Source organism: Saccopteryx bilineata, chromosome 4 (assembly GCF_036850765.1).
Source record: "Saccopteryx bilineata isolate mSacBil1 chromosome 4, mSacBil1_pri_phased_curated, whole genome shotgun sequence".
NCBI lineage: Eukaryota > Metazoa > Chordata > Mammalia > Chiroptera > Emballonuridae > Saccopteryx > Saccopteryx bilineata.
In genome coordinates, this window is record NC_089493.1 from 159535454 (window position 1) to 159559882 (window position 24429).

At 42.0% G+C, this 24429-nt stretch overlaps 1 protein-coding gene across 2 annotated transcripts in view; it reads right to left on the bottom strand.

Moving 5' to 3' along the window:
* Positions 1-6390: 6390 nt before the first annotated feature.
* Positions 6391-24429, bottom strand: part of SAR1B (secretion associated Ras related GTPase 1B) — a 33592-nt gene continuing 15553 nt past the window's right edge. For both annotated transcript variants that reach the window (XM_066272493.1, XM_066272494.1), the window contains exons 3-7: positions 24176-24295; positions 18717-18782; positions 16545-16648; positions 15388-15519; positions 6391-12112 (exon numbers count right to left, since the gene is read on the bottom strand). In XM_066272493.1, coding sequence (XP_066128590.1) covers positions 11996-12112; positions 15388-15519; positions 16545-16648; positions 18717-18782; positions 24176-24295 — 539 coding nt within the window. In that variant the 3' untranslated portion in view covers positions 6391-11995. The remainder of the gene's footprint in view (positions 12113-15387; positions 15520-16544; positions 16649-18716; positions 18783-24175; positions 24296-24429) is intronic.

The following is a 24429-nucleotide window of genomic DNA, read 5'->3' on the forward strand; positions in this document are numbered from 1 at the left end:
CAGGCTTTCCCTCAGTCCTACCTCCTTCTGTTTTTTGTTTTGTTTTTTATGAAGTGAGAGGCAGGGAGGCAGAGAGACAGACTCCCACATGCACCTAACCAGGATCCACCTGGCAAGCCCCCTACGGGGAGATGCTCTGCCCATCTAGGGCTCTTGCTCCATTGCTCAGCAACTGAGATATTTTAGCTCCTGAGGTGAGGCCATGGAGCCATCCTCAGTGCCCAGGGCCAACTTGCTAGAATGAACCATGGCTGGGGGAGGGGGAGAGAGGAAAGAGGAAAGGGGAAGGGTGGAGAAGCAGATGGTCACTTCTCCTGTGTGCCCTGACTGGTAATCAACCGGGACTTCCACACACTGGGCCAACACTCTACCACTGAGCCAACCGGCCAGGGCCAGTCCTACCTCCTTCTAACACATTCCGCACACAGTGTGGCCTCAGGCACTGGACTCTACCAGCCCGCAAGACAAACAAAGCCCTTTTCTGCCATGCCTTTGTCTTTGCTGTTCTATCTCTTGGAATATTCTCTCTCACCACTTCTCCACTTAACCAGTTTGTGCTCCTTTAAAGATTCAGCTCTAATGCCCTGTTTGTAGAAACCTGCCTTTTCTTTTGCCTTTCACAGTGCCTTTAGAAGATCTCTGCCCACTTTTCATTGTGGGATGCCAGCCTCCGGCAAGCAGACGTTTAGGAAATGTCTGCTGACTAGCTGACTGATGGAAAGGCAGGTGGAAGGTGAGACCAGGCTCCCCAACCTGAGTGCAACACCAGCACAATCCTTGGTAAATGCCTCATGATAACCAATGGTTTCCTGTATGAGCAAGGCTGTGTGTGAAGAGGGGAAAAGAGAAAAGCTGGTGAGTAGGGACCCTGCCCCCTATTTTGCCCTTGGAGTGGTGAGCGAAGTCACAAGCAGTGCCAGCACACTGCTCCTCTAAGGAGGAAGGCAAGTTGCGGCTCCAGAGAACCCAAAAGGGGCCACACTGCCACCCAACTGCCAGCATACCAGTGATTCTGAGCCTGGCCCCAAACAGAAGCTGGGTGGAGAAAAACTCAGACTGTTCCCTAAATAGCTTTGTGCCCCAGCCTTTGCTGGGTATGTGCATATCTGTGGCCAGGCAGTCAAGAAAGAAAGCATTGTCGGTTTCCTTCAGGAGCCGCTAGGGCTGTGGTCCATGCAGTGGAGTCCTGAGATACAAACAAGCTGCCACGTATTTAGCCACTGGTGCTCAGAACAGGGATAGAGCTCTCCTTTCCCTTTCTCACAGAGGGGCTCTTGGCCATTCAGGTCTCAAAAGTGAAGTCTTGGCCCTGGCCAGTTGGCTCAGCGGTAGAGCGTCGGCCTGGCGTGTGGGGGACCCGGGTTCGATTCCTGGCCAGGGCACATAGGAGAAGCACCCATCTGCTTCTCCACCCCCCCCCCTTCCTCTCTGTCTCTCTCTTCCCCTCCTGCAGCCAAGGCTCCATTGGAGCAAAGATGGCCTGGGCGCTGGGGATGGCTCCTTCGCCTCTGCCCCAGGTGCTAGAGTGGCTCTGGTCGCGGCAGAGCGACGCCCCGGAGGGGCGGAGCATCGCCCCCTGGTGGGCAGAGCATCGCCCGTGGTGGCCGTACTGGGTGGATCCCGGTCAGGCACATGCGGGAGTCTGTCTGACTGTCTCTCCCCGTTTCCAGCCTCAGAAAAAAAAAAAAAAAGAAAGAAAAGAAAAAAAAAAGTGAAGTCTTCGCCCTGGATGGTGGCTCAGTGGATAAAGTGTTGGCCTGGCTTATGGCCATACCAGGTTCGATTTCTGGTCAGGGCACACAGGAGAAGCAACCATCTGCTTCTTCCTATCTCCCTATCCCCCTTCTCTCCTTCCAGTCCCACAGCCAGTGGCTCTATTGGTACAAGCATAGCCCCAGGTGCTGAGGATGGCTCAAGTGTCATCCTCAGGTGCTAAAATTAGCTTGATTGATTCAAGCATCAGCTCCAAAGGGGTTGCCAGGTAGATCCTGGTTGAGGTGCATGCAGGAGTCTGCCTCACTATCTCTCCTTCTCTCACCTAAAACAAAAAACCCCCCACAAAGAACGTGAAATCCCTAGGTTGGAGGAAAGTCAATAGTTTAATGTGATTCCTTAACTACGAGCAGGGTCTAAGGAGACTTCTGGCCAAACACTAGCCCTTGCTGGGAGGAAACCCTAAGTATAGTGCTTGATAATATTTGTAATCTCCCTAGTTTCTGAGATTTTGTTAATCCCAGATGAAATGGAACTACAATGCCACTGTTGAATTTCACATCCAGAAAGCAGTAAACAAAAATTTCCGCTTTATATAGAATTATACAACTATAACCTGTATAACTTTATTAACCAGTCATCCCAATAAATTCAATTTAAAAAGTACTTTTAAAAGTTTCCATTTTGTGCCCTGGATAGATGATTTGGCTAGTTAGAGCCTCATCCTGATGTGCAAAGGTTGCCAGTTTGATCCCTGGTCAGGGCACATGCAGAAACAGATCAATGTTTCTGTCTCTCTCTCTTCCTCTCTAAAATAAATTTTAAAACAATTAACATTTTGAACCCCAAGTGTTTCTTTCCCTGTCCACCTGTACCTTACCTTCAGTGATCTCTTCCCCTTCTTTGCTTTTAACAGCCATGAAGTGTGCTTAGAGGAATGTGTTACCATTAACTGAGGCCTTTTCAGTTCAGTTGAGGAAGAAGGCTCTTCAGTTCCTTTCTGAGACATTATCAGCTTGTCAGTAGTGACACATTGCCAACACAGAAGTAAGAGTGACTTTAATAAACATTTTAGGCCCTAGCCGGTTGGCTCAGCGGTAGAGTGTCAGCCTGGCATATGGAAGTCCCGGGTTCAATTCCCAGTCAGGGCACACAGGAGAAGTGCCCATCTGCTTCTCCATTCTTCCCCCCTCTCCTTTCTCTCTGTTTCTCTCTTCCCCTCCCACAGCCAAGGCTCCATTGGAGCAAAGTTGGCCCGGGCGCTGAGAATGGCTCCATGGCCTCTGCCTCAGGCACTAGAATGGCTCCAGCTGCAATGGAGCAACACCCCAGATGGGCAGAGCATCACCCCTTGGTGGGCATGCTGGGTGGATCCCAGTCGGGGGCATGCAGGAGTCTGTCTGACTGCCTCCCCACTTCAAAAATAAATAAATATTTTTCAGAATGTCCCAAATCAAATCCCACATTCCAAAGCAAGGCTCACTTTGTTTACTAAATAACAGCCAGAAAATGATTGAGACTTGGTGTCTAATTTTAAATAGAATTAAGAGGCTTTGTAAACAGGCCCTGACCTTTGCCAATAAATTGAATCTAGTGGAACCCTGTGTGAGAGATGTAGCAGAAATAGAGGCTTGTTTTGGGGCCTTTGTTTTGTTTTAGGACTTCTGTCTTTATTTTATTTTATTTTCTGAAGTTGGAAACGGGGAGGCAGTCAGACAGACTCCCACATGTGCCCGACCGGGATCCACCTGGCATGCCTACCAGGGGGCGATGCTCTGCCTATCTGGGGCATTGCTCTGTTGCAACCAGAGCCACTCTAGCGCCTGAGGCAGAGGCCACAGAGCCATCCTCAGTGCCCGGGCCAACTTTGCTCCAATGGAGCCCTGGCTGTGGGAGGGGAAGAGAGAGACAGAGAGGAAGGAGAGGGGGAGGGGTGGAGAAGCAGACAGGGCCTCTGCTGTGTGCCCTGGTTGGGAATCAAACCCAGGACTCCTGCATGCCAGGCTGACGCTCTACCACTGAGCCAACCAGCCAGGGCCAGGACTTCTGTCTTTAATCATCAGGTTTCTAAACTGTAGTTCTTACTTTTCCAACAGGAAGTTGGTGGCCAGCACCCAAAGGGCTTCATTTACATGGTTTCCCAGGAAGTTTCTCTATTTTCAACAAGGTGATTTTTTTTAAAATTTAGTGAGAGGATTGGGAGGCAGAGACAGAACTCCTGCATGCACCCTGACCAGGATCCACCCAGAAAACACACTAGGGGGTGACGCTCTACCCATTTGGGGCCCTTGCTCCATTGCAACCAGAGCCATTCTAGTGCCTGGGGCAGAGGCCATGGAGTTATCCTCAGTGCCCGGACCAACTCCCTGCAATCGAGCCTTGGCTGCAGGAAGGGAGGAGAAGAGAGAGGGAGGGAGAGAGAGAGAGAGAGAGAGAGAGAGAGATGCGAGAGGGGGAGGGGTAGAGAAGCAGATGGGCACTTATTCTGTGTGTCCTGACCGGGAATTGAACCTGGTCACTTGCATTGCTTGTACCTTTGGTATAAATATCAGTGTAGTTGGTGATTATGTGGCTAAATTCAAGAAAATGAGCTAAATAAACTAGGCTTTATTTTATTAGCATGTGTCCCTTCAATGCAATTACTATTTCTAGCTATTTAGTTTCTTTTTTTTTCTTTTTTTTGTATTTTTCTGAAGTGATAAGTGAGGAGGCAGAGAGATTCCTGCATGCACCTGACCGGGATCCACCCGGCAAGCCCACTAGGGGGAGATGCTCTGCCCATCTGGGGCACTGCTCTGTTGAAACCATAGCCATTCTAGTGCCTGAGGTGGAGGCCATGGAGCCATCCTCAGCACCCAGGCCAACTTTGCTCCAATGGAGCCTTGGCTACGGGAGGGGAAGAGAAAGATAAAGAGAAAGGAGAGGGGGAAGGGTGGAGAAGATGGGCGCTTCTCCTGTGTGCCCTGGCTAGAAACCGAGGACATCCACATGCTGGGCTGATGCTCTACCGCTAAGCCAACGGGCCAGGGTTCTAGCCACTTAGTTTCAATTCAACAAATAAGTTGAGTTCATAAGTAAATCTCTATCTGATGGACCCAATTGTAATACAATAGAACCAATAGAATGGTTGGGTTTTTAAAAAAAATTTTAATTTATTGATTCTAGAGAGAGAAGGGAGAGAGAGAGAGACAGGAACATCGATTTGTTCCTGTATGTGCCCTGACGGGCAACCTCTGTGCTTTGGGATGATGATCTAACTAGTGGAGCTATTCGGCCAAGGCTAATGATTGGTTTTTAAAGAGCACAAAGCCTGTTGTCATTCTGCACATAGTTAGGGGGAATGCTAAAGGAGTGACTGTAGAAAGGTTTTATATTTGCATTTAAGTCTCAAAAGTAGCTTTTGATAATCATTACCAAAGTGACTTTTTCTTCCCTGATTGGCCAATGATCATTTAGTGTTATTAGTATTAATATTTAGAATTGTTGTATCACTGTTTCTCCTAAATGAGAAATCCACACTAGCATCAGAAAACCTGAGAAGCTTGTTGCAGATCCAGATTCCTGCCCTCCTCCTCCATCCCACATCTACTAAGTCAAAATGTTTGGTGAGATTTTCTTTCGTGTGTGTGTGTGTGTGTGTGTTTAAAGCTTCCCAGGGTGCTGGCCGGTTGGGTCAGTGGATAGAGCATTGTCCCCGCATATGGACGTCTGGGTTTGATTCCCAGTCAGAGCACACAAGAGAAGCGACCATCTGTTTCTCTCCCCCTTCTCACTCTCTTCTCCTCCTGCAACCAGTGGCTCAATTGGTTCAAGTGTTGGCCCTGAGCACTAAGGATAGCTCAGTTGAGTGTGTCATTCTCAGGCACTAAAAATAGCTTGGTTGATTTGAGCATCAGCCTGACAAGGGTTGCCAGGTAGATCCTGGTTGGGCACATGTAGAGTCTGTCTCACTATCTCCCCTCCATTCACTTAAAAAAATAAAGCTCTCCAGGGTATTCTGATGCATACTATATTCAAAGCTATAGAACCTTGATGTAAATAAAACTGGTTGCCTTGTTTATTTACTTATTTTTGTATTTTTCTGAAGTGAGAAGCAGGGAGGCAGAGAGACAGACTCTCGCATGCGCCTGACTGGGATCCACCCGGCATGCCCACCAGAGGGTGATGCTCTGTCTATCTAGGGTGTTGCTTCATTGCGATGGGAGCCATTCTAGTGCCTGAGGCAGAGGCCATGGAGCCATCCTCAGCGCCCTGGCCAACTTTGTTCTAATGGAGCCTTGACTGCAGGATGGGAAGAAAGAAACAGAGAGGAAGGAGAGGGGGAGGGGTGGAGAAGCAGATGGCGCCTCTCCTGTGTGCCCTGGCTGGGAATCGAACCCGGGACTCCTGCACACCAGGCCAATGCTCTACCACTGAGCCAACCGGCCAGGGCTAGTTGCCTTATTTTTCACATTTCAACAGAGTCAGCATGGTGTAAGTCCTACTTCAGTTTGTCCATAGTTGTTTTCAGTCTTGTAAGGCGAATTAAGCCTTGGTACTTTGGCAGGTTTTTGTTTTTTTGTTTTTTTTCTGGAATCCTTGTACAAAGGGAAAGTTCTATTATCTTCATGATTTCAAAGTCTAATGAGTAAAATGAAAATTACAATTGGGTGGTAAAAATGAAAATTGATACTAGAGTTTTTCAAAGACCAGGTTAGCATTTTATTTTTCTAGTCCTGACAGTCAAATTCATTGGGGGTGAAGAGATAATAGAATAAAAATAACATACAAACACAATTCAGGAAACATTTAACCATCTATCTAGTTGTTCTTTGTAAAATACATAAATGTAAATAGAAACATCTTTATATAAATTACATTTAATAATCTGTATACACTGTTAAACAATTGTTGAAAGTCACACTTAAGATGCTAGTGCAAGCAGTGTACAAAAGTGCAAACAAGGTTAGTGCTGAAAACTTATCACCCCCTTACCACTTCAATATACTCTGCATTCAGCCAAACACTGAAGGCCTTGCCATGGAAAACATTTGGATCATGTATCAAGTCACTTGCCTACATTCACCCTGAGTGTGCGCGCCTCAGTATGGCTGCTGATAAGAGTTCAGGTTAGGGGCAGCAGCACCAGGGAATACAGAAACCCTTGGAGAGCCGGCCATTCTGGTGTGAATCCTTACCCTTGATAATGAAAAAAATTCCAAAAACAACTTGTACGTCAAAAACTGTAGAATTGTCACCTGCTTTTATACCCCTCCATATTTATTTATTTTTTTTACCTCCAAATTTTTGGAACTAAGACCTAACCTCCCTCCCCTATTTGAAATGTGTGCTGAAGAATTCATCCACTCTAGTGCAGCTTTTCCAAAAATAATTCTGCGTAAAATCACACAAAAGCCTTTCCCATGTCTGTCCTAAAATCTATTTGGGGTGGGGGCACTCCTGAAACAAAGTTGCCTTTGGATAAGTTTGCTTACTTGACATTGATTAAATGTGGTCAAAGCTCTCAATAATCAATCACTAGTATTAAATATATTAGCTACTCAATGTTCTAAATTATGAGGACAAAAATTAGTTGGTTCAGATCTGCATCTTCGAGACTGTAGATTCCCTTCATACTTGGAGATCTTTTTATCCACACGTGGGGCAGGGACATGGTTGCAGGGTTCAGGCAGGAGTGGAGACTTGGTTTTAGCAAAATCCTGATCACTTTACACAGAGGCATAGTCCTGATTACAAGAGCTTGTTCTTTTTCTTTCTCTGGCTACAAAGCATGGATCTGTATTTCAGGACAGTGACAGAAATAACCAGAAGCATCAACATGTAGCTGTGAGAATTTAGTCCTTCATTAAAGATATATTGTTTTTTGAATCATATTTGTAGCAAAATATTAAAGGCTTATAGAAAACCTTTAATTTCCTATTAAGGAATTTGTATTTGCTCATTTCTATTCTTCAAGCTTTCTTGATTTTTTGAAGCTTCACCAACTTTTACATGTTTAAAATGATCCAAGCATTATCCTCTAAAGAAAATGAACACAAGATATTTTGAGAGACTTTCCTTTATATTAGCCATTCTCGGTGTATTATGGCCAAAGTTTATTTGGCAATAACTCCTTGCACACTTAGTCATATAAGTTACTACAACATTGAAATGCCACATTGAACCACATACCAAAAACAGTTTAGAAGATGTGAATCTTTCTCCTGAATCTCTCAAATCATGCCAGATTTCACAAGGGTGAACTTGTAAAAATGCTAGGTTTTGAATGTGGTTGATTGCCTGACCGGTGGTGGCACAGTAGATAGAACATTGACCTGGGATGCTGAGGTCCCAGGTTTGAGGGTCCAACGTTGCCAGCTTGAGCACAGGATCCTAGACATGATCCCAAGGTCACTAGTGTTGCTGGCTTGAGCAAAGGGTCACTGGCTCAGCTGGAGCCCCCCAGTCAAGGTACATACAAGAAACAATCAATGAACAACTAAAGTGACACAACTACGAGTTGGTGCTTCTTATCTCTCTCCCTTCCTGCCTTTCTCGCTCACTCTCAAAAAAAAAAAATGTGGTTGATCAAATCATTTTGCAGAAGGCAAGAAACACTATTATCACAACTATTAGCCTATTTTAATGACTTACAAGTAGTTCATGTACTGGAAAGACTATAGAGAATTGTGAGCCAGTTGAAAACTATGGTAAAGAAACAATGTTCTGCTTATTATGTTGTAAACCACAGTAAATTTATGTACACAGGCACACAAAACCAAAATTTAGATCTGTGCATGCAGTTGAATTTCTATATCTTTGGCACTCAAAGAAACTGGGTGAACTAAGAAAGGTAGAGAATATATTTTTCATATATAAGTAGACCCCCATCTTATCCGTGGTTTCGCTTTCTGAGGTTTCAGCTACCAGTGGTCAATCATGGTCTAAAACTATTATATTGAAAATTCCAGAAATAAAAAAGTCGTAAATTTTAAAATGCATGCCATTCTGTCTGGGTCTGTTCTTCCTGGGACAGGAACCAACTTTGTCCAGTGTATCCGCTCCGTATACACTGCCTGCCTGTCAGTCACTTAGAAGCTGGCTCAACTATGTATCACAGTGCTTATGTTCAAGTAATCTTTATTTTATTTTTATTTAATCATGACCCCAAAGCACAAGAGTAATGATGTCAGCATTCAGACATGCCAGAGAGAAGCCATAAAGTGCTTCCTTAAAGTGAAGAGATGTGTGTGTCCAGGAAAAAACATACTGTAGAGCAGGGGTCTCAAACTCGCGGCCCGCCGAACAATTTTGTGCGGCCCGCAGACTAATCCAACGAAGTTCAAAATATTTTGGATAAAATTAAGTAAGCCTAGGGGCCTACTTGTATTTTTCATTTCTCTAGCATCCTAGCTAGATATTAGCTTAGTTAATAGCAGTTGTGATGCGAACTACAGTTTCTGGTCGTTTTGTGACACTGAGTAAACTGCATGTACGATTGTGCTTGTTGTACTGATTTTTTTTTGTTTTCAACTGCAGTGAGAAAAGTGTTGCGTAACAGTTGCCTTTTGTAGACCTAGTGCGACCCGCCTAACGGCTGTGATCTTGCTCTGCGGCCCACATGCTGAGTTGAGTTTGAGACCCCTGCTGTAGAGGGTTTGGTGCTATCTGCAGTTTCAGGAATCCCCTGGGGGTCTCGGAACTTACTTCCCATGGGTAAGGGGAGCCGCTGTACTTTAGGAAATGTTTATGCCCTGATTTAAAACATGGTATAGTCTCCATTCTAAAAATTCGCTGAACTAAAGATAAACTGGAATCTAGCAGTTTGACCAGTTACACAAAAGTGTAATTAGGTGTAGGGGAAAGAAACCCTTTAGAAATATAAAAGTGGGCTAAGACTTTGTATTTTTAGTTTTAGAATTAAGATTTTAAAACACCTTTTGGACAGTGCTTGATTTATATAGGACCAAACCTTAACTTGTATACAAGAATGTTAACCATTACATTGTCATACGTCACAGGAGGAGGTACAGAATTCATCTATATCCCCAATAGGGCCATGTATCCTTAAAATACTCCACAGGTGCACACGCTGGCACAAGCAGACAGGATGTTCCCCCAGTGCTTCTGCTGTGTGTGTTCTCTTGAAACGGGCAGGGGCTCTGTGTGCTCTGGGGAGCTCTGAGCTAGCTGCCTGATGGTAATGGTGGGGACCCTGCAGGCCATGCCCCTGGCGCGGGACAGCGGGCTGCTGCCAGTGTAGCTGCTCTTCCAAAGGGCCGGGACTTATGAAGTTTACATCATTGGGAAAATGTCCACAGTGACTTGGTTTCTTTGATCCCAGTGTCAGAGCTAGAATGACAATTCTGGATATTTCAATATTTTGTATCGAAAAGTATTTCCCCCCCTAGAGAAACCAACAAGCTTTTTCCTTTATGCCAATGAGACAAATAATTAACTTTTCAAGTATCACAACAGATATTACAAAATATTTGAACTGAAGAATGATACCGTCAACAAGAGGCAGCTACTTTTAATAAGGCTTAGTTCTATTCATCAGGACATCAGAAGTGAGGACTTTAAACATATCTGGCAAAATAAACCAATAGGCTGAAATGTTATTTCCTACTTTTCCCATGGTGCTACTACATTTCTAAACATGGAGGAAGCTCTAAATTTTCAATGTGAAGGAAGCTGAAAGCGAAACAGAATAGCCAGATTACTAAAACCAGATGCTATGCTAAAAAATGGCCTTGCTGGTTTAGCTCCCAGCATCCGCGTCAGCCCTCATCTGCCGCCATGTGCTACATTACTGGTGCAAGGGCTACAGGAACGGATTTCAGCAATAGCTAGAGAAAACACTGATTTTATTAAATTATTCTTGATGGAGCTGAAGTGATCTATTCTCAATGGTATTGGTTAAATATACTATAAAATCTTGGTTGATAACCAACAGAGAAATCTTAAGCTTGAGAGTCTTTAAAAATACATATTTGGCACTTGTCTTTCATCTTATTTTTACTAATTAGGGGAATCTCTTAATGGACATAACCACATGGCCAGCGTTATGTCTCAAAGTAAAAGCCTCTGTGCTGTAATGTAACAGCTGGCTGGGAGCAACTAAAAAAAAAGAAAGTTAAATACAAGCATTAATTTTCTTTCCAAGAAATGAAATATAACAAAGAATGCCTAAGGGCTTAGAGGACACGTCTCCCTGACAACGAGGCAGAGCAGGCTCTTCTTTCTCAGGTCCGCAGGCTCCGCAATGAACTAACTACAAAGGACCCCGCTTGTCACTTGCCCAGGAAGTGCTATTCAGTATAAAGAGACGGGGGAGTAACTAAATGCGGGGAGACTGGTGCCTGTCACTACATTTGTTGACAAGGCAGATTATCAGGCCAGGCACCAGTAGAAATGGAGCACTTTGGAATTAGACAACTGGAATGGAGCTACAGGGGGCTTGCAAACCCAAAACTAGCCTAGTGTTGTACCACAAGATGTGTTTTTCTTCAGAAGGCCAATCCCACAGGGACCTAATCAGCACTGATAATGGTACTGTTATTGATAAAAAAATACAGGATTCAGAGATAAATGTGGTATAAGGTACACCAAGCACAACCTGTCTCATGATAAATCCAAAAGTCTCTGGGGATTGAAACAATATTCTAAATATTCTGAAGCAATTTTCTTTCCTAACAACCACCTCTTATGTATAATATAAATATTCAAAGTTTCAGAGCATACTAGCTAAATAAGACACATTAAAATGAAACATTTGTCCAACAAAGATGCCAAAACACAAAGGTCTGTTTTATTGCATGACGTTTGCATAAGAAAAAATATTGAAACCTGTAAGGCATCATGCAATCATCAATAAGCTAATTATTAACTGTATACTTATGATAGGTGGACATATCTAAAATTTAAAAACTAGTTCCAAAAAGTACATAAAAATTTTAACATGATGAGCTTTTAATTTTGGTTTATATTTGTAGTTTCATATTGTTAAAAGTGCTTCAAATGTACTGCTGCAAAGCTGCTCTTTATAAATGGTGCTGGGGGTCATGTCAGATTACAAACTGTAAAAACTAATTATCTTTATGGAATTAGAAAGTTAACATTGTGATATTCAAACTTACTTGAATCAGTTCAATTCTCACTCAAATTAAGTTGATATAATATTAATCTAAAAAATATCTGTTTTCTAAACAACAAAAGTCTATTGAATTCAAGTTATGCATGTTCAGCAATCAAATCTCTGATTAGGCCTGAGTGGCGAGAGCTGGACCCAAGGCAGCTGGTGTTAATCAATGTACTGTGCCATCCAGCGGAAGCCTTCCCCGTAACCTTGCCTTTTGAGCACACTGCACATGAAGACTTCTAATGGCCGGGCATTCAACTCTTTCAGAGATACATTGCCCTGGAAGAGAAGACAAACATGCTGGATGACCCCTTTGTGAAATAAAAGCTCCACTCCCCCACAGAACTGCAGCTTATACAATATATCTTAGAACAAAAGGTGACTGTGATCCAGCCATGCTGGCGTCTGGGTCCTCTAAACACAGCCCCCTCTTCTGTGTCCCACCTCAGGGCAGAATGGGGACGAAGTGGCTTACGAGGCACTCAGGAACAGAAATAATTTTGGACTGACTTAGAAAAAATTCAGGTTACTCAAACTGGCTTCACAAATATTAAGGATGAGTACTCTCTGAGTAGGTTTTTGACTAAACAAGGCATTTCCTAAAACTAATATGGAATTGAGTTATTAAAAAGAAGACAGACCCTGACCTGTGGTAGTGCAGTGGATCGAGTATCGATTTGGAATGCTGAAGTCGCTGATTCAAAACCCCGGGCTTGCCCTGTCAAGCCGGGAAGAAGCAACTATTATGAGTTGATGATTCCTTCTCCTCCCCTCTTTCTGTCTGTCTCTCCTCTCTCTAAAATCAATAAATAAAATCTTAAAAAAAAAAAAAAAAAGACAAGAAGGAGACCCAAGTCTACATTGTGTAACATAAGAGTTTCCTTCCATCAGCTGCAGTATTTCTATAACCTGAATATATGTAAACCAAGGAAATTTTGTTTGTAAACTTTGGAAATTTTTTTTCATTTTTTTTTTTTTTTTAGCAAGAGAGAAGAGGAGCATCAACTCATAGGTACGTCACTTTAGTTGTTCATTGATTGCTTTCTCATATGCACCTTGACCAGAGAAGGGGCTCCAGCAGGAGCCTGTGACCCCTTGCTCAAGCCAGCGACCTCAGGCTTCAAGCCAGTGACCATGGGGTCATGTCTATGATCCCACGCTCAAGCCAGATGAGCACATGCTCAAGCCGGTGACCTCAGGGTTTTGAACCTGGGTCCTCCATGTCCCAGTCCTATGCTCTATCCACTGTACCACCACCTGGTCAGGCTCAATATATATAAGGTCTACTGGAAAGTTCTGTCCATTTCTATCACAAGTTTCGACACGTAAGCACATGTTTATTTGGCGCATGTGTGCCTCTCTATTTTTATCACTTAATGTATACATACTGACATAGCAAATTAACTAAAACAAAGTTGATTCACGTTAGTCTTATGTGTGAAGCGATAGTGTACCCATGGCTACTGATAAAGTTCATTTACGCCACTGTAATTTTTACGAATTTCAACAAGGAAGAAATGCTATAGAAGCATGTCTGTCGCATCCACCATATTCCCCGGACTTAGCACCCTCTGACTATCACTTGTTTTTGTCCTTACAAAACTTTTTGAAGGGCAAAAAATTCAAAAATGAAGAAGATATCAAACAAGCACTGGTTCAATTTTTCACATCAAAAGATAAAACATTTTTCAAAAATGGGATATATAAATTGCCCTCACGCTGGCAAGAAATCATTAATAATAATGGCAATTATATTATTTAATAAAGTTTATTGACAGTAAGAAAAATTTGTATTTTGTTTTATTTCAAAAACAAACAGAACTTTCCGGTAGACCTTATATATTTTTTAGAGAGAGGAGAGAGCGAGAGAAAGAGAGAAAGGCCGGGGGAATAGAGGGAAGCATCAACTCGCAGTAGTTGCTGCTTGTATGTACGCTGACCAGGCAAGCCTGGGGCTTCGATCCAGCAACCTCAGCATGCCGGGTTGATGCTTTATAACCACTGAGCCACCACAAGCAGTTAAGTCACAGGCAGTTAAGTCAACATTGTTATACCTTACATTGTGATCACCCCACTAATTCTAGATAGTCATGTCACCATGCAAACGTATCACAATATTATTGACTCAATTCCCCATCACCTTTTTACTCACCCACCTCATCTCCCACCCCTCGGACAACCATCCCTTTGGTGTCTGTTTCTCTGAATCTGTTTCTGCTTTATGTTTAAGGTTCCACGTTATAAATGAATCCATATGGTATTTATATTTTTCTGTCTGACTTATCTCACTTATAATGTCTTCTAGGTTCATCCATATTGTTGCAAATGGCAAAACTTATTGTTTATTGCTGGGTACTACACACTAACATCTCCTTTATCCACTCATGTACTGATGGACACCTGAGCTGCTTCTGTATCTTGGCTGTTGTAAGCAATGCTACAACACACAATAGAGATGTATATATCTTTTGAATTAGTGTTTTTGAGTTCTTCAGATAAATACCCAGATGCAGAATAGCTGGATCATATTGTTCTATTTTTAGCTTTTTGAGGAATATCTATACTATCTTCCACAGTGGCTGTACCAATATACAATCCCAACCAACAGTGCCCAAAGGTTCCCTTTTCTCTACAGCCTTGCCAACACATGTTATTTAACTTAAAAACATATAGCCCTGGCCGGTTGGCTCAGTGGTAGAGCGTCGGCCTGGCGTGCAGAAGTCCCAGGTTCGATTCCTGGCCAGGGCACACAGGAGAAGCGCCTATCTGCTTCTCCACCCCTCCCCCTCTCCTTCCTCTCTGTCTCTCAATATTCCTCCCGCAGCCCAGGCTCCATTGGAGCAAAGATGGCCCGGGCGCTGGGGATGGCTCCTTGGCCTCTGCCCCAGGCGCTAGAGTGGCTCTGGTCCGGCAGAGCGACGCCCAGGAGGGGCAGAGCATCGCCCCCTGGTGGGCAGAGTGTTGCCCCCTGGTGGGCGTGCTGGGTGGATCCCGGTCAGGCGCATGCGGAAGTCTGTCTGACTGTCTCTCCCCGTTTCTAGCTTCAGAAAAATACAAAAAAAAAAAAAAAAAAAAATATATATATATATATATATATACACACATACATACACATATGTTTTTAATTTATTCATTTTAAAGAGAGAGGAAGGGAAAGAGAGGGAGACAGAAACATTGGAAACATTGATCTGTTCCTGTATATGTCCTGACCAGGGATGGAACTCACAACCGCTGGACGATGCTCTAGCCAATTGAGCTATCTGGCCAGGGCTACTTGTTAACTTTTGGTAACAGCCATTCAGACAGGTGTCTGGTGTGGTTTTGATTTGCATTTCTCTAATTGATGTATAATTGATAGTTTTTTTTAAAAAAAAGGAAAGATAATGGGCTTGTGTAGTTGGACTTTAGTAATGTAAAATGACATTTTGTTGTACACATGAAAGTAATATGTTATGTATTAATTATACCTAAATTTAAAAAAAATTCAGAAGATAAAAATGTACTGTTAAATGAAATATTCATGCTTTTCAAACAAATTTTTTTTTTTTTTTTACCTTTCCTGTTGTCTGACCATATAAACCAAACATCTCTCGTAACCTCTCTTCACTGATGGCTTCAGGTCTGTCAATCTTATTCCCAAAAATCAGTATAGGCACATTAGCAATGGTTTCATCTGTCATCAGTGACTGAAAAAAAATCAAAACAAAAAGAAGCACAAGATGTCAATAAGAAACCATCTGAAGGGCTTATGTTTACAAGATACCAAATGGGTATCTTGTAATTCATTCTCTATCATAACATGTCAGTTTTGCCAACTTTCTTTGTCAAGCTTTCCCTTAAAGTGAGCTCAATGAATCCATCAGCTCAATTCTTATGTCTCCCTAAGGCTCCTTCTGTAGCTGTTCACACTGCTTGCTCTGTGACTCAGTGAGGTACAGTGACCAGAAAACAGGCAGACTGGTTTCACTTCTTGTTCTGCTGCTTCCAAACTGTGAGATCTTGGACAAATAGGTCTCACTGAAGTTCAAAGAGAATCTGGAGTAGTAGCACCTACCTTATGAAGTTGATATGAGAATTAAATGAGGTAATATGCATAGCGTGTGGCATAAAGTAGGAACTTAGGAATTCCTTCACCCTGTTTCATAACCACCGAACCTACCTGGACTTTTACACATAAGTAAGCATTTTTTCACCTATTCTGGGCAGAGGCAGAGGCAGGCCAGCCTTCAATTAAATCATGGACCTGCTCTCTGTGGCTCAAAATCCAGTGCTGGCCTTGCCTGCCACTCCTGTGCCCCTTTGAGAAGCATCTTATCTAGATGAAGCGAGGGGAAGTAGCTACACATGGCCTTGCTCATTCCTGGGAGTGGTGACAAAGATAGTATGTTATATCACTTCTAGGTTCTGGCCAAGTCCTTAAGAAACTGGCATCTGAGGATGACCAGGGGCTCAAGACCAAGCCACTCTAGGAATGTAGCAGACATGAATATCTTACAAGGGCACACTGCACAGAGTGAGCTCTAGTTTTCAGGAAAGAAGTCTACATTAGTACTTCTTCAACAGCTACTCCTTCTGCATTCTAAGTAATCACTGAGCTCCACAAATTGCCAGGAGTTGCATCAGAGCCTGTACTCTGATACCTAGATCTCCAACCTATTTCATCAGGCTTACTAGTAATCCAACTATGTTTAATTTTAATTATTTAACTTACATTAAGTTCTTCTTTTGATTCTAACAGCCTTTCATGGTCTGCACAATCCACCAGAAATACAATGCCATTGATAGCAGGAAGGTAGTTTTTCCACACTCTTCGAGCTAACAAAAACAATCAGGAGTTAGATTTTATTTGCTGGTCAAACCTAGCAGATGGTTTGATGGAAAGTCCAATAAGATACCAAGTGTACTTATCCCTTAGCTGCTGCTGTTTCACTATATTCTCGTTAATCTTTACCCAGTGTTGCCAAAATCTTTCCAGAAAACAAAGCTTTGGGCTTTCCTTGATTGTGGGCAAGTCAATATTTTACTCTGCCCCCATGTTCCTATGTTAGAAGTAGAAAGACTTCATATCTGCTACCAATGGACATGATGCTTGTTAAGTTCACTGGACAACTGCTACTATTTTCACATGCAGTATTCATTTTTTGACATTTCTAGTTTATTAGTTTTTTGTTTTTGTTTTTTAGCCAGTGGTAAATTTGGAGTCAGTGGCAGAAGGATATTAGTACCAGGTACAAACTAAAGTTAAAATAATAAAAGCAAACTGTTCTACTCGTATCAGAAATAAACTAAAGTCTCTAAAACCATTAGGATAATTTTATTCATGTCATTTTTTTCTAGAGAAAATAATTTTTGGAATACCCTAGAGGAAAATACCTTTTTTCTCTGACTTCAGTTTTATGACATATCTTAAAAACAATGTAGAAATGAAGTCTCATATGAGCTCCATTAGGTTCTAATTCCCTCTAATAATTATATTCCAGAAATTACTTTGTGAATTTCAAAAATTACTATATGTCTCAAATGTGCTTTCACTAGCTACAACTATAAAACCTTTTCAACTATTTGTCATATGAGGTTTTTAGAATGTCCAAAAACTTTTCTTATTTTTTTTTGTGAGAGGAGGGGAGACAGTGAGACAGACTCCTGATTGAACCCCAACTGGGATCCAGCAGGCAACCCATCTTAGGCTGATGCTAGAGTACTGAGCTATTTTTAGTGCCTGAGGCTGATGTGCTCTAACAGAGTCATCCTCAGCACCCAAGGCCATGCCCAAACCAATTGAGTCACTATCTATGAGAACAGAAAAGGAAAAGAAGGGGGAGAAGAAAGAGGGAGAAGGAGATGGTCACTTCTCCTGTGTGCCTTGATTGGAAATCGAACCTGGGACATCCATACGCCAGGCTGACTATCTCTTGAGCCACTGACTAGAGGCTGTAGTCTCCCTTTCTTTTTTTTTTCAAAGATTTTTAAAATTTATTTTAGAGAGAAAGGACAAGTGTGGGGTAACAGGAAGCATCAACTCCCATATGTGCCTTGACCGGGCAAGCCCAGGGTTTCGAACCAGCAACCTTAGCATTCCAGGTAGACGCTTTATCCACTGAGCCACCACAGGTCAGGCTGTATTATTCTTTATTTATGAATTACTATGCTCTGGGTACTGCCAAGTTCTTTTGGGGATATAAAAAATAAACAGAAAAAAAAGAATAGGATTTTAATCCCAGAAACTTTAGGAGAGGAGAGAAGGCAGTCTTTCAAAACTGCAGACATGTGAACAATTGCACTACGTGCTGTGGAAGCACAGTTGAGAGCACTCCCAGCTGGAAACATCTCCTCGGGTGGCAGTGTTCACCCTGGGCCCTAGAGGGGTCACTCATGTGATATGGGGATAGCATGAGCAAAAACACAGAGGGGGGAGAATACCAAGTGGGCATGGCTTGGTTAGAATAGAAAATGGGAAGGGAAATAGTGGGAAATAAAGCCTTGAAAAGTAAACTAGAATCAGATCAAAGGAACCCTAAATGCCAGGTCAATGAGTTTGGCCTTTAATTTGTAGGTAGAGTTAACCACTGGGTTTTTTTTATACAGAACAGTAACATTCACAACATGACAGTAACAACAAGTGAGAGGTGGATTAGGGCGGAGAGAGAATGGAGGATCAATTTTACTCATTTGCTTTACCACCAAAAGCAATTCAGACTTAAATTGCCCAGGAGAAGCATGAAAACACCCTTTGCCTTTAAAGCATTTAGCTGGGAGTAATAATTCCTGAATTTAAAGTCTACTCTGGCCCTCCTTGAGTAGAATGAGATTTTGTGCTTGGAACATAATGGTCATTTTTTTATTAAATTAAAATAAAGCTATGGTAAGAGTAACAGAATCTTACCTTGAACGTGGCCTCCCAGATCAAAAGTTGTAAAGGTCATGCCAGCAATGGTTAGTTCTTCTGAAGCTAAATAATAAAATATTTTACAACATAAAAATCAGAAATCCATTCACGATATATATTGTTACTTAGTATTTGATTTACTTTAACTACAAATAAGGTCAAACATTTAGAAACTGGTCATTCTTCACTGTAATCAGATATACTCTAAGTCATATCAATGCTATAACACAAGTCATGGTAATGATCAACTCCAGTCTTTACTACCCAGCACCACAAACCCATCACTTATTTTTCCCTTTCTATTTCTCTTGCTGAAAATGTTAATCCACTCAGACAATTATTTTTGTGTGTGAACAATCTAATAATTTTTCCTGCGAATTAGCTTAAATGACACACAGGCAGAATAAACAATTTTGTCTTGTGGCTGTCAAATTTTACAAGTGAGTCTTTAATGACAAACAATTATCATAAAAAAATTTGGCTATTATTTCTTCAAATATTTTTTCTGTTCCCTACCTCCCTCCAATTCTGGGACTTCAATTGTAGGTCTGCTAGATCAGTGGTCCCAAATCCCCGGGCCACGGACCAGTACCAGTCCATGGGCCATTTGGTACCGGTCTGCGGAGAAAGAATAAATAACTTACATTATTTCCATTTTATTTATATTTAAGTCTGAATGATGTTTTATTTTTAAAAAATGACCAGATTCCCTCTGTTACATCCGTCTAAGACTCACTCTTGACGCTTGTCTCGGTCACGTGATACATTTATCCGTCCCACCCTAAAGGCTGGTCAGTAAAAATATTTTCTGACATTAAACTGGTCCGTGGCCCAAAAAAGGTTGGGGACCACTGTGCTAGATGGCTTGACAGTATCCCATAAGTCACTGAGGCTCTGTTCATTTTCTTTCTCAGTCATATTTTCCTTCTGTGCCACATTTTATAGTTCCTGTTGCATTGACTTAAGTTCACTGATCTTTCCTTCTACAGTACCAGCACTGTCTAATTTGCTATTAATCCTATCCAATGAAAACTTCATTTCAGATATTCTATTGGGTTCCTTTATATCTTCCATTTCTCTCATTATGCTCATGTTTTCCTTAAACCCTTGAGCATATTCATAACAGCTGTTTTTAACTTTCTATTTGCCAATTCCATCATCATTGTCATTTTTGGTTCTATTTCTAATGATTGATTTTCCTCCTAGTTATGGATTACACTTTCCTGCTTCTTTGCATGTCCAGTAATTTTTTGACTGGGTGGTAGATTCTGTTGTATTCTTCTGAAGACTTTGTTCTGGCAGGCAGTTAAACTTTTTTCTGGCAGGCAGTTAAACTGATTGCATATCAGTTTTTAAGTTTTGTTAGGACAGATCTAAAGAGGCTTTACTCTGAGGCTACTATAACCCATTACTAAGGTCTAAGCCAGGGGTCCCCAAACTTTTTACACAGGGGGCCAGTTCACTGTCCCTCAGACCATTGGAGGGCCGGACTATAAAAAAAACTATGAACAAATCCCTATGCACACAGCACATATCTTATTTTAAAGTAAAAAAAAAACAAAACAGGAACAAATACCATATTTAAAATGAAGAACAAGTAAATTTAAATCAACAAACTGACCAGTATTTCAATGGGAACTATGCTCCTCTCACTGACCACCAATGAAAGAGGTGCCCCTTCCGGAAGTGCGGCGGGGGCCGGATAAATGGCCTCAGGGGGCCGCATACGGCCCGCGGGCCGTAGTTTGGGGACCCCTGGTCTAAGCCTTTTGGAGCTTCTATCAAATAAATACCCTGCATACTCAACCAGATCTCTCCATTCTGGCTGATGGGAACATGAATGATTCCCAGTGGTTAACACTCCGCTACAATCTTCTCTAGAAGCTGTTCTTTGAGTGGCCATGTGGAGTTTTACCCTGTGCAGGCACAGATTAGTATTCAACCACAACCATTTCTGGAGTTTATTCTCTGCAGAGCTCCTTCCTCTCTACTATTCTTACGCAGCAAATTCTAGTCACCTCTGCCTCTCCAAACCTGTTCTCTGTCTCCTCAACTCAGCAAGGCTCCTATAATAAAGCCTGAATAAAGAAGGGTTTGTGGCCCTGGCCGGTTGGCTCAGTGGTAGAGCATTGGCCTGGCGTGCAGAAGTCCCGGGTTCGATTCCTGGCCAGGGCACACAGGAGAAGCGCCCATCTGCTTCTCCACCCCTCCCCCTCTCCTTCCTCTCTGTCTCTCTCTTCCCCTCCCGCAGCGAGGCTCCATTGGAGCAAAGATGGCCCGGGTGCTGGGGATGGCTCCTTGGCCTCTGCCCCAGGCGCTAGAGTGGCTCTGTTCGCGACAGAGCGACGCCCCGGAGGGGCAGAGCATCGCCCCCTGGTGGGCAGAGTGTAGCCCCCTGGTGGGCGTGCCGGGTGGATCCCGGTCGGGCGCATGCGGGAGTCTGTCTGACTGTCTCTCCCCGTTTCCAGCTTCAGAAAAATACAAAAAAAAAAAAAGAAGGGTTTGTGCCTGACCAGGCAGTGGCGCAGTGGATAGTGTCGGACTGGGACATGGAGAACACAGGTTTGAAACCTCAAGGTCGCCAGCTTTAGCACAGGCTCATCTGGTTTGAGCAAGGCTCACAGTTTGAGCCCAAGGTTGCTTTCTTGAGCAAGGGGTCACTTGGTCTGTTGTAGCCCCCCGGGTCAAGGCACATATGAGAAAGCAATCAATGAACAACTAAGGTGCCACAATGAAGAATTGATGCTTCTCATCTCTCTCCCTTCCTATCTGTCCCTGTCTCTGTGTCTCTCTGTCTGTCACACAAAAAAAGAAGGGTTTGTTTTCTTACTCATAGGAATCATAGTCATGAGCTAACTATTGCCCAGTATCTGAAAACAATTGTAGTATATATTTTTGTCCTGTTTCCTATAGTTGTTTACAGTGAGAAGGCAATTTAGGACTCTGTAACTCCCTCATGGCCAAAAGCATAAGTTCCTACAATGAAAGGTTCAGTGCAATTGTTTACTATTCAGTATAACTGTTAAGGCCCCACAATAGTTTATTTTGTTAAAAATTCTGTACATGGGCCCTAGTCGGCCTGGCGTGCAGAAGTCCCAGGTTCGATTCCCAGCCAGGGCACACAGGAGAAGCACCCATCTGCTTCTCCACCCCTCCCCCTCTCCTCCTCTCTTTCTCTCTCTTCCCCTCCCGCAGCTGAGGCTCCACTGGAGCAAAGATGGCCCGGGCGCTGGAATGGCTCCTTGGCCTCTGCCCCAGGCGCTAGAGTGGCTCTGGTCGCAACAGAGCGACACCCCAGAGGGGCAGAGCATCGCCCCCTGGTGGGCGTGCCGGGTGGATCCCGGTTGGGCACATGCGGGATTCTGTCTGACTATCTCTCCCCGTTTCCAGCTTCAGAAAAATACAAAAAAAAAAAAAAAAAAATCTGTACATGGCCCTGGCCAGGTAGCTCAGTTAGTTAAAGCTTCATCCAGATACACCAAGGTTGTGGCTTTGATCCTGGTCGGGCACATACAAAAATCAAACAATGAATGCATGACTAGGTGGAACAAATCAATATTTCTCCTCCTTTCTTTCTCTCTCTCTTTCTAAAGGTTCTCTAAAATCAATCAGTAAATAAAATTTAAAAGTAAAATAAAAATACTCTATACACAGTGTCAACTGAATAATTAATGAAATTTGTGGTCAAAGTATGTTCCTTTCCATAAGGAAAAGACAGTGCTTGAGTGCTTGAATGTAACTGGCAAACTACCTCTATGGTTATACTCCCTGCTTTATTAAAGAAATCCCAGTTTATTTAATTAAGACACGACACTGCAAACATCCCAGGAAGTTTCCTCTAGCCCCTTCCCAGTCAATCCCTACCTCCACTCCCAGAAACAACTACTGATCTGAATTCTATCACCACAGCCTAGTTGTGCCTGCTCTAGAATTTCATATAAATGGTATTAAACACTATGTCATTTTTTTGTGACCAGCTTTTTCCATGCAGTATAATATGCATCAGCATTTTATTCCCCTTTCTTGAGTAAAATTCCATTGTTTACCCATTCTTTTTTTGATAAACATCTGAGCTGTTTCCAGTTTTTGGCTATTACAAATTAAGCTAGTATAAACATTCTTATACAAGGATTTTGGTGGATATGTTTACATTTCTCTTAAATAAATACCTAGTAGTGGAACTGCCAGATCTTAGGGTAGATAGATGTCACTTTTTTCATATATGCTTGTGATTAACTGAAAAGTAGAAACTGAAATTGACTATATGCTACAGGGAAGACTGAGATAGCAACTGTTCATGCTACTGCATTTACTCCCAGTGCTTCCAGTGTCTGACATACAGTAGGTGCTCAATGTTTGTTGAGTAGATGAGAGAGAGCAACATCAAAAAATTTATAAAATGACTTACACCTAATATAAGACCAACTCTGTAGTCTCTTCCAATTCTGCTGTTTTTGCAGACAATTTTATAAACACAATTTCACCATGATTATTTTTTCTTTAACAGTATTGTTCTTGTATCAGAATCTTATCTGCCAAGCCCCACTCTCTTCTCCTAATATAAAAAAAGATTTGTCAATTTTATGAAATCTTCCTTTGACAACTTCACTAATAATTTTACAAATAAAATGGTGCTTTTTCTTCTGTTCTCCTTCCTTGTTCTTGATTATTTACTGAACTAGATAACTATCATATTATCTACTTTTTGGTCCAGTCCTCCATTTTACACTCATTCTTAAGGCCACACTCTCTATTTCATATCAATCTCTGTCAATTGTCTTTAAATTCTGTGTCTACTTGACTCATAGTCTTTCAACAGTAAAAGTGAGGTTCCAGTTATTTATAAGTTAGGCTTCTTTGTAATAACTTTGTCACTTTACCTTTACTTTCTTAAAAAGAGTGGTATGTATTAAGTCATTGTCTTTCAGGTAGTCTGTCTTAAAGAAAGCACAGTTAATTATTTTAAAACTTTACTAAACTGTATCAGTGCATGACTATAATTCTATGGTCTTTATATTAGATATTCTTGAGGTTGTTAGGACTAGAAAAATAACTGGTTAATAAATTGAAAGACCAGCAAAGGATGTAGAAGAGTGTATTCTGTCCACTGAGTAATGATTAAAATAGCAGTTTGAAAGTTTGAAAGAAACTTATATATGTAAACAAGGTTATGGTGAATTATATAGCCTAAGAAATATCTGGTTGGATAGAACTTAATCATATCATAATCCTTGAGACAATAACTTTTTAATTCCTCTAGCTGAAGAAGGGTGTACTAACTGATAAGAAGATATGAGTATTATTTAAAGACCTAAATATGCTCCCTGGGATTTGGGTCAAATCACCTGATAATATTTTATCCACCAAAAAAAAACCCAAAACAAAATAACACTAGTCAATGCCTATGAATCGTTATCACTTGATGAAGTACTAGCACTTATGGGGAATATACTTACTGGGATGTAACGTTGGGACATGTTGTCCAAGTCTGTCATCTTTTAGCATGTGTAGCAATGTGGTTTTTCCTGCATTATCCAATCCAAGAAATACCAATTTGCCAGTTTTCTTATATAATCCTGTAGAAAGAACTGTGATTAGTCAAAATGGTATCTGACACAGATTATCCAAATAAAATGACCTTCAATAAAACTATAATATATTAACAGTTATTTAGATACTTTTCCTAATTACTCTAGATTTTTGATAAAGA